Source organism: Esox lucius, chromosome 24, assembly GCF_011004845.1.
Source record: "Esox lucius isolate fEsoLuc1 chromosome 24, fEsoLuc1.pri, whole genome shotgun sequence".
In the NCBI taxonomy this organism is placed as follows: Eukaryota; Metazoa; Chordata; class Actinopteri; order Esociformes; family Esocidae; genus Esox; species Esox lucius.
The window spans coordinates 7,151,496-7,162,072 of NC_047592.1; the positions used below are offsets into that span (position 1 = coordinate 7,151,496).

The following is a 10,577-nucleotide window of genomic DNA, read 5'->3' on the forward strand; positions in this document are numbered from 1 at the left end:
CTGCCGCCCGTGAGCACGGCTTGTACCGGCAGCTCTTCTCCTGTCACCAGAACCACCGCTCCCTAGGGACATCCATAACCCTATCCATTTGACTGCATTTGCATGGGGAGCTGGTGGAAGTCAAAACATTTTGCCCTTGTAGGGTTCCTTTAATAGAACATCACGAGAGCGGCGTTTGTGCAGGTGGTTATGGGTAGCCTGTCAGGTCTGTTTTGGCAGTGGCTTCCTGCCCCTTGCGTGTATTAGCCCCACAGCCGAACGGAGACTGGAAGGACAAATCTCACCGCATCATGGTACCTGCAAAAACACACAACTGCTGCACTATAAATGCACTCACAGCGTCCAGATATAATGATCCGCTAAAAGTGCCGTCTGTGTCGTCTGTCTTTATGTTGCCCAGGCAAGTTATTTTGTATTGTGCTTCACATTATTAGGCCTAATAAAACCCTTACACCACGTACAGGTCAGAGTGTAAATTTACTTCTGTCTCTAAAAATACAAATGTCACCGGAGCTGCTCAACCAGGTTAGTCTCATCGAGACGCACAGTAAAGGGGCCCGGCCCACGGCCGGCGTTGGACGGGCCCGGTACGTCTGCAATGGATCAGTGACTCAGCTGGAGGTCCGGGAGCTAATAGGAGAAGGACGGGTCACCGTGAGCCCCTTGTCCAGCAGCCGACCGGATCCACGGCAGCGCCGAGTTAACTGGAGAATTAAGAGGCCGACAGTCCACTCCTTATTTTAGTACCTCCATGATCTATCGCGTGCGTGTGCGTTAATGCGTTTTGTCAATCGGCGCGTGTCCTTCAGGGACCCCGGGCTGGATCATAAAAGCAAAGGAGTCTGTCGGACGCCGACTCGGGGATCAACGCCCGCGGCGAACGGGGAGATCGAAAGCCCTGTGGGTCGGGGCTGGGGGCTGAGATGCCGCTCTCCTCTCTTCTGACCGCTGCTAATAGGCCGCTCACAGCAGGAAGTAGAGAACAGCTGGTGACCTACATCCACTGTGTGTGTGTGTGTGTGTGGGGGGGGGGGGGGGGGTTTGTCTGGTGTTTTGTGCTTGCCACTGTACAGTCAGGAGTTACAAATCAGCGTTCACTCCCTATCTATGGCCCTTCCATATGGACAGTCAGAAAACCACAGGACAGATGAACAGAGGCGGTGTGAAAAACCAAACTGACTCAGTGGCATGACATGGGCCATTTTCACAAGAGAAATAACTCCACGGCACATCTCCTGAGCTGAAGCCATGACAATAAATGGAATGTGTAAAACACCTAAGGGGTGAAAGGAGAAGGTCTATTGCCATTTTCAGTGATATTCTCTATCAGACAAACACCCCTTATCTCTTGAGGCAAAGCTGCTTAATAATTATGCTGAAAAATGACACGTAGGTTGCATGATAGAAACATGTCCAAGCACATTCTTACGTATCATTTAAACCCTTTCGTCCAAGTAAAAAGACCCAGAGGAGGGGCCAAAGTAAGCCATTAAAGTCCAATTATTTATCTGGCTGGCGAGCAAGGCTGAAAGCCGAGTAGGCCCTGTGGCTGTGACGAGGAGCCCAGCTATGAGGAACACTACGCTGGCGGGTCATCCAACATCAGAGGTCCGACCCACTTAGATGGACCAGGGAAAGGAAAAACGCCAGGCTGCTCTCATCGGAAAACATTAGCAGTCTTTATTAATACGCCGTAGTTCCATTCAGACTGGAGACTGAGTCTAATAGGGGACCACCCGCTAACCCAAAGCTCCTGATGGAGACACGAAGCAGCTGTCAGAGGGCAGCGTAGCAGACAGTATGGCGGCGTGGTGTCAAACGTCTGGCCTACGCCACTGTCCCGCCAACCTTACCTCAGGACTCTGTGGACAGGACAGGTATGGGGTTACAACATGTAATTCTTTAGTTTAGCAGATGCCCCTAACCAAAGTCCCCGTAATAAGTGCAGTCAGTATGGAAAGTGAGACATGGGGTTCGATTCACTAGTTTGAGAGGGTGTCTCTGGGGAAACGGGAGTTCTTTAGCAGGATTTTGGAAGGATTTGATGCCAAATGTTCTAAGTCAGTTTGAAGTTCGTTTTCTTTTGGATGGATCAGTTGAGAACCACATTCTGTGTTGCCCCAGATAAAAGCTCTTAAAACAAATCTTTGAATATGTTGTTGACATGTTGAATCATGTCACAGCCTACACAAAAAAAAATGCCCTACAACGTGTCCTGAAATTCCGCTCGAGCCCAGTAAATGCCAGGTTTTCCTCAAACGTACTGTGTAGATTTTGGTTGATGCTGTACGCAAAAAAAAGTATCGTGTCCCAAAAACGCCCCGAAATGCAAATGCTGAGTTCCCAGTCCTTCAGCTATACAGTACTTGAAATTAGAGCCAACAAGCACCTTGGGGAGTATAAATGTTTACCTTTTAAAACAAACTATCTTGTGCCGAACACTCATTTCAGACATACAACAGTATGCATGCTTTTTTGGATGTTGGGCACTTAACTAAAATACATAGTAACAGAGAGAGTGGGGCTTCTCCAAACGCTCAGGCTTTTAGTGGACCGTGTTGTGGGACCATAAAGAGGCATTTCAGCCCTCATCGAAAATCAACAAAAATCCATCTTTAAGTAACTCAGGAAAGCCGTTTTAGGAGTCCAATATACGTAGCAGGAAGACAAAGGAACAGTTCCCATCCCCGGTACAGTCAACGCCCAGACACATCAAATCAGAACTTGTGTTTCTCTTTCGGAGACAGAAAGAAGGGCTTTGTTTGGACAAACGCTAAACAAGATAAATACACAACAGCGTAGAAACGCGAGGAAGGCCACGTTCACACTGTCACTCAAGCAGGCCCCCGCCACAAACCGCCCAGAGATTCACAATACGCCCCGCTCCCTTCCTTAGCCAAATATTAGGTGAAACACTGTACTTCTGGTTCCCAATCACGCTTTCAAACATGGATGAAGTATATACTTTGGCATCTTTGTGGCAGTTGCATCCATGTAAACATTTGCTGAGTTACACCGTTTCAGGTATAACAAGCTATTACAATTAGTGAGTTGTTTGACTTCTGACATCGGAAATAGATCCTACAACAGGGATACACAAATAGAATCGGTTGTGTTATTTATTATCAGAGTGGACAGCCAGAACAAATGTATAATGATAAGTAATTTTTTGGGTTCAACCAGAACCAACAAAAACCATGACAAGATCAAGTTAACCGAATGTCAGCCCTGTGACAACAACCCCTTTCCATCTTCCTCCTTTCCCCTGAAGGGAGTCTACATCAGAACAGTCCCTGGACCCAGAGTAGTTGTGTGGATGGGTTTCAGAGCTCAGTTGTGACGCCTGCACCACCACCACCAGACCCCCACCAGCCCAGAGAGCTTTCCCTTACAGCCACGACCAGATAGTCATCTGCTGGACAACAGGAAATGCCTTCATTATTAAGTTTGTGGCCAGAGGCCTTTTCAGACCAAGGACATGCTCTCACACAGTAGCAGACAGACACGCACAAACACGCCGACATTGCCACATGTGCACACACCTGAAAACCTGAATATGGTGTTTTTACTCATTAACGCGCGTGCACACACACACACACACAAACATAAAAAGATGGTACAAAGGAGGAGAGACATCCATCACACTACGCGGGTTCCAACCAGAAGGAAAAGAGCCATTACACTCTGCAGTTTCAAACGGAAGGAGAAGAACCAGGAGGAGGAGACAGCCATCACACACCGGGGTTTCAACCAGAAGGAGAAAAACTAAGAGGAGACAGCCATCACATCACAGTTGGTGTTACAGAAAAGTGCAAGCATGCTTTTCATGTTTTTAATCAATTTAGATCTCTGTTTCTAAGCGCCTGGTTTTGTCATTGTGAACGGACAGGCAAAAGTGCCGTCTAAATTAACTATTTATTGCTCTCACAAATAGCTTTAACAGATGTTACGGAAGACAGATGTGTCAAAAACTTTTCAACATGCACATTGCACTGCCTTGTTTCTCATTCAAAACTATTCTTAACCACCAATATTTCAACCGTGACACGTAGCTCAGCGGAAACAAGTGATCATTTATGATCTCTTTTCATCGTTCACCATAACCGACTAAAAGCCAAAAGGGCTAAATCAAAAAAATAAAAAAACAGCGGACGACAGGAACATTTATTGTACATCCGGACACAGCCCAGGTCTCCTCCCATACGTCAGTAAATACCCAGCTGAGCACACAGTCTCTGTATGTACTTATGAGCAATGCAAGTCACCCCAGGTTAGTTCACGAAGGCCTTGTCCTCTGGAGAAGGAGAACTCACTCTTGAGAAGACGCAGGCTTGTAAAGGACCACCACCGAATGTTCAATCAAACGAGATCTGGGAGTGATGAAGACCCGCCAGAGCAACGTTTGTGTCGTAGGATCTAATCATCCAAGAACCACACTATTAATGAGATTTTAATAAGCGTTCACCACCCCCACCCCCTTTAATGGCAGGGTAGGCTAAGCACGGGACTAATAGTAGATGTAGGTTCTAGATCGTGGAATAGTAGATGTCGGTTTTATATGTAGCAGTAGATGTAGCTTTTAGATGCAGGAGTAGTACATGTAGCTTTTAGATGTAGTAGTAAATGTAGCTTTTAGATGTAGTAGTAAATGTAGGATTACTAGAGGCAGGTTTTAGACGTAGCGTTTATCTGCAGGAGTAGTAGATGTAGGATTAGTAGAGGCAGGTTTTAGATGCAGGACTAGTAGATGTAGGATTAGTAGAGGCAGGTTTTAGATGCAGGACTAGTAGATGTAGGATTAGTAGAGGCAGGTTTTAGATGTAGGTTTTATATGCAGGACTAGTAGATGTAGGATTACTAGAGGCAGGTTTTAGATGTAGGTTTTATATGCAGGACTAGTAGATGTAGGATTACTAGAGGCAGGTTTTAGATGTAGGTTTTATATGCAGGAGTAGTAGATGTAGGATTAGTAAAGGCAGATTTTAGATGTAGGTTTTATATGCAGGATTAGTAGTTGTAGGATTACTAGAGGCAGGTTTTAGATGTAGGTTTTATATGCAGGACTAGTAGATGTAGGATTACTAGAGGCAGGTTTTAGATGTAGGTTTTATATGCAGGATTAGTAGTTGTAGGATTAGTAGAGGCAGGTTTTAGATGTAGGTTTTATATGCAGGATTAGTAGTTGTAGGATTAGTAGAGGCAGGTTTTAGATGTAGGTTTTTATATAGTACCTATGAGCTCTCTCGGTTTATTTGCCACACAATGAAAGAAAACAACCGTTGAGTGGGACTGAACTGAGCCCTATTTCTGTGTTTTAGGTCTGTTTCATTTCCCTGCTTATTCCAACCTGCAATATTTCACAGGGGCCTGAACACTTTTAACCAAATATTTACTTTGATTTTTGGGGAGCTGAAGGACAATCCGCTGTACTTTCAGTAGGACCTGACAACCTTCTTTCTATTCTGTGGAAAATATAATCTGAATGCTTCAAGGACAATGTATTTATTCTGGTATTGTTGTTTTGTTTTTGTTTTTGCGATTGTAAAAACACCTGGTCTCATCCTAGGTTTCCCCGTTGATTCTGTTATGAGTATCCTTAATTCATTTGAGTGTCTTCTTCCACAGTTAACTCTTACAATTAAATAAAAAGGCTACGTTCATATAAAGCCGTTATTACATCTTCCTTGTCATTTCTGGAGTCGACGGGGCCCTCCATCACTCACGCAGGTTTCTGAATCTAGAGGGCCATGTCAACCTCGGGAGCAAGGCCTTTCATCATGCTGTCGTGTCTGCCCTGAACCTCTAGGCCATGGTTCCCTAATCCTTCTCAGCCGGAGAACCACACTAGAACTGTACCTTCCTCCTCCAAAAAAAAAAAACTAAAACTAAGAAGAAACAGTGCTATTAAACATTTGGCTTTGTTTCATACCCCCAACACTGCTCTGATGATTAGCTGACAAGGTAAATAATGTGTGCTTGTTATGGGCTTAAACACAAATGTGTACCGTGAAGCGGTTACGGAAAACACTGCCCCTAAACTGAAACCTGAATATTCACATTGGGACCACAAGAGACCCAACTGGCAGTACTATATTGTAATAATATTATAGTCCTCTAGAATCTTTGTCTCACCGGTCAGATGAAACTGGGATGAAGTCAGCGGATTGACTGACACATATGAAAATCCGAAGCTAATACAAATTAGCATCAGATTCGCAGTGGAGAAAAACGTTGCTCATTACATAACACCATTAACTAGTTCCCACTCGGATAAACCACATGTTGTTCATTGTATCAGGTCTTCATTTTAGCTTACCTACTTAATCTGCCTTTCCATCCTGTAATAGTGGGGCTTAAGAGAAGACTTCAACAAATCTATAGCCAGATCATAGAGGCTCATTTGAGATGGCCCAGTACCATTAACACGCTTGGTTCAGGTGCCGACTTAGAAGAGCCCCCGCGTAATGGCAGGGTGGGCTAAACTTTAGACTCGGAGCAGCACGACTCTGTGGGCAGAACATGGTTCTTGCAACGACAGCATTGCGGGTTCGATTCCCGGGGCAGCCCTCACACAAAACGTGGACATGCCAGAGATTCCGGAGAAAAGCATCTGCTAAACATATGTCCATTCATCAGAGCCACAGCACAGGAGTCAGCCTGTGTAATAAATAAGTGTTTCATTTATTTATCTTTCTGACTCCTACGTCTGGAAACCCTCTGCGGACAGTGCAAGACACCGACTGTCCTTTCTACTGTCTCCGCATAGTTTTTTTTTTTTAAGCAAACAAACCTGAGGGAACTCAGGTTTTAGCTTGAAAGGTCACTCGCTCTGCAACATCAAAGCTGACCGTCTGACATTACATCTCAGTCCATTGAAATCTCTCCCAGGAAAGCGAATCTGAGATTTCAGCGAAAAAACGCACCTCAAAAACTCTGTTTATTTTTTCAGTTCAAGACAGAAGTGGGTTTTAGGATGATACATGTGAGACGGCATTCCGTTGTGTAACGCCAGAACGCGTTGAGCCTTGAGGGAACCGACCATGAAGACGTGTGGGAAAACGGTTATTCGGTTTCAGTGTCAACGGTCTCAAATGACACCTTTTGCCACATTCAGTCGTTCACTAGCTACACGGGACTCAACACTACAGTACTCGGTAACAGTGGGTAGAACGGAGCTCCCGAAAGCTGATCTCCACACCGTTGTCTTGGAAAATAAAGCCAAAGAACAGTCCGAGGCGTCAACGCTCCTGGAACAAAATCTTGCTGGAGACAATGTAGCATTGACAGGCCTACCAAGGACCCGCGGTCATCCGCGTCTAGCCTGCCGCGTATTTCCGTTGAAAACCAGTAGGCCTGAATGTCTGTTTACACACCAGTTTATACACGTCATACGCCGAGGAGTTCAACCCAACAAGTGCAGCGACAGGGTAGGTGACAAGACACTAACGTAGAATCTTGAGGAGACCGCGTGATCCAAATGGCTACAAATGAGCTTCTTATGTCCATTTATGTATGCGTGCTGCATAATGACATTAGGCTTCATTGGTGCTGTCAAGTCAACTGTTGTGGCCACTGAAGAACTGAGCCTGTGCTCTGAAGGCTTCGCCCGAGGAGCAAAATTTAAGTCATAAGGTCACTGGCATGAGGCAATATTTGACTGTGCAAATAAGACCACAACAGCCGGGGGGGGAAATGATTCTCCGAAACGCAGCGGGGTGTAAATCAACCAGGCGCACGTAACAGGACAGCACACTTCTTTCCGACCCAGGAATGAAGGAAACGAGGCCCAGTGGTGAGATTGAGAGATCCTTGCACAGCCTTAAACGTTTAATGTATTGCACGTTCATACACACCCAGGGCCCCTCTGCTGGTCAGGGCCCCTGCTGGTCAGGGCCCCGCAACCACACTACAGACATCGGCAAACAACAATTCTCAGAGACAAGGGACAACACCGGGAACGTTGTTGTTGGTTTGCCATATGACTCTCAGATCAGGAGACGGCTAGCCTCGACTGAGACCTGTCGCCGCAGGCCGGTGTTGGCCCAAGATCAGTTTTGCCCTTTGGATCTGTGCTTTCCAGCTCCAGTCCGACGTCGTCCAGTCGCGTCCTCATATACAGGCAACTGTTATTGCAACAAGTGGAGTCCTGGGCGACAGGGTTCAAGAAACCCTGGTTGAAATAATAATAATTGTGCTTGCCACGGTCATCAGCACTCCTTCCAGGACACACCTGATGCCGTCGCCTCAGTTTCTACAGGCATGGCAACATTGCAGTTATGAGTCACTAGGGTTGCCCAGGTTCTGGTGGGCTAACCTGAGGAGTCACCCTGCGACTGTGAGTCATGAGGCCGACGTTTCCCTGGTATTCTCCAATCTCCATTAGAGAAAGATTACAGTCATGATCAATTGTTTTGGAACCGAGTTGATGTATGTGACTCATCTGATTAGTCTGCCTGCAGTATATTGCTGGGGCAGGCTCTGTGAACAAGCACATGGACATAGCCAATAACAATAGCTTGGTAACCCCCCCCCACACACCCCCACCACCCTCCCGCCCCTTCACCCTAATCACAACATCAGTCCGTCAACAATAGCAGTAAAATACACTTGAACCACGAGCCTTACAATCACATCCTCTCCAATAATTTGACCGTGACGGTGTGAAGTGTAAGGTTACACAATTACAGTAAGGGATTTTCTCCCGTCCGCCAGGCCTTCCCTACGGAGACATCAAGCATTCCAGTCATGCCGGAATTCCTCGGCAAAACACACGAAAAAAAGGTAACTGCCGACGTAGGCACGACTGCCGCTTCGTATCACTTTCCCAGAAGAACTGTGCGTGGCATTCCTCCGGCATTAACTGAGAAGGCGAAGCGGTAAACATTCGTGAATGATAGACAAATGGGAATCTCGAATAAGCACGCTTACCTGTAGCTACAATTGCGGCATCAGATGCACGGGTCGACAGATCGTTTGAATAGCTGCTTTCCAATCCCAGTACTGCAGAGATGACGAGTCCACGTAGCAATAGAAGCACGGCTTGGTAGAAGAAACTCATCGTGAGGGAAGCCACTAATTATTTTCCGCGTGACGAGAGAATAAATCAGACAATAATGGCTATCCCGAAATAGAAGGCTTTATCCGAGGTATCCGCCGGGCGCCAAGACTACGTTGAGAATTGCGTTTTGGGCAGAAATATTCGAATGTGTTGAGTCACAAGAATGGAACGTCAGAGACACAACAATTATTAGATAAAAATGCACCAACTTTAAAACCCGCAGTGTTTAGATAAATATCACGTCATATAAATAGAATACATTATCCAATGGGTATATGGGTGTAATAAAGATAATGAATAGGCTAGACCTGTCTAAAAAAAAAATATCTAATTCAAGTGTTCGAAACGTGAAATTTGGATAGGCCTACAGGACTTAAAAACTCCATCCGAAAATGATACTCCAGTGCGTGGCATTGCAAGAAGTAGCTCAAGCTAGACGTCAAGCGATTTCCTTCAAACGCTAGCCAGGCTTTGGATTTCAGACCTTATAAAACGACTGAAATGTTGGTTAAATTAGATAAACCGGTAGCATAGCATACTTCGTTAAAGTGAACTTTAAATGAAAAAAGTGCAAATCGCTAGAAGTATGGAATCTTCCTTGTGAACAAAAAAACACGACCAAATGAATACACTTATAGCCCTCTGCCAGGAAAACAAGCTGTTAATCCAACGCGGTTTAAAGTGCAATGTAGAAGATATTCATCACTGAATAAATACAAAAGTCTCTGTACTTCCACATACAGTATGCACACATTGGGCTTTCTTTCAGCATATTGAACACGCAGTCAGAGGTCCGCCTCCTCAAATTAAAGTAGCAAATCCACTCAGCAAAAAAAAGGAATTCATCTCATTTATGTCTCTATTCTTTCAAGTTCCTCTACCGCGTCAGCTCGACAGACGTCCACTACCACGTTCGCCTACTTTTATATAGGCTATTGAAAAGTTAATGTCAGGTTTTCATATCCTTGTTTGACAGCTTCTGAGAGCCTCCTTCCCTCGGCGTCTCAACTGCTTGCCGGCAGATGTAGAACTAAAACCATGGGGCGGAAGTCGGTATGCAAATCACTTGACATCAGCAAATGTATTTTCTGTCTCCCGCGTGGGGGGACGTCTGCGGGAAGGTGATACATTGTAACAACTTGTTTGTTTGGCGGGAGGTAGAGTGTGGCAGTAACACTGAAACGTGTAAACTGAAAAGTGTGCATCAAGCAGACACAGGAAAATGTGCTTTAACAATTAAACTTCCCTGTCGAATTGTTGAGCCTTAATCCGAAGCAAAGGAATTCTCCTCAGAAACTTCGAGGGTGTTTTTAGTCTCCACGGTGTGACGCGGATGCTTTTCGCTCTATTGTTCTCCACTTCCCCCTTGCTCTACACCTCCAGAATCATTCAAGTTTTCTTCCGTGCGGAGTCTTGCTATTGGTCAGCCTTTCCCAACATGGCAGAACGTGATTGGACGATCCAGTCAGTCCTGTGTCACTTTCGAACGTGCGTTGCGCGGGGAAATCAATGGGCAGCA

At 45.6% G+C, this 10,577-nt stretch overlaps 1 protein-coding gene across 1 annotated transcript in view; it reads right to left on the reverse strand.

Moving 5' to 3' along the window:
* The window catches only part of stim2b (stromal interaction molecule 2b), a 36,955-nt gene extending 26,534 nt beyond the window's left edge, over positions 1–10,421 (reverse strand). Inside the window, exon 1 of the mRNA XM_029117376.2 lies at positions 8,929–10,421. Coding sequence (XP_028973209.2) covers positions 8,929–9,058 — 130 coding nt within the window. The 5' untranslated portion in view covers positions 9,059–10,421. The remainder of the gene's footprint in view (positions 1–8,928) is intronic.
* Between the last annotated feature and the right edge of the window lie 156 nt (positions 10,422–10,577).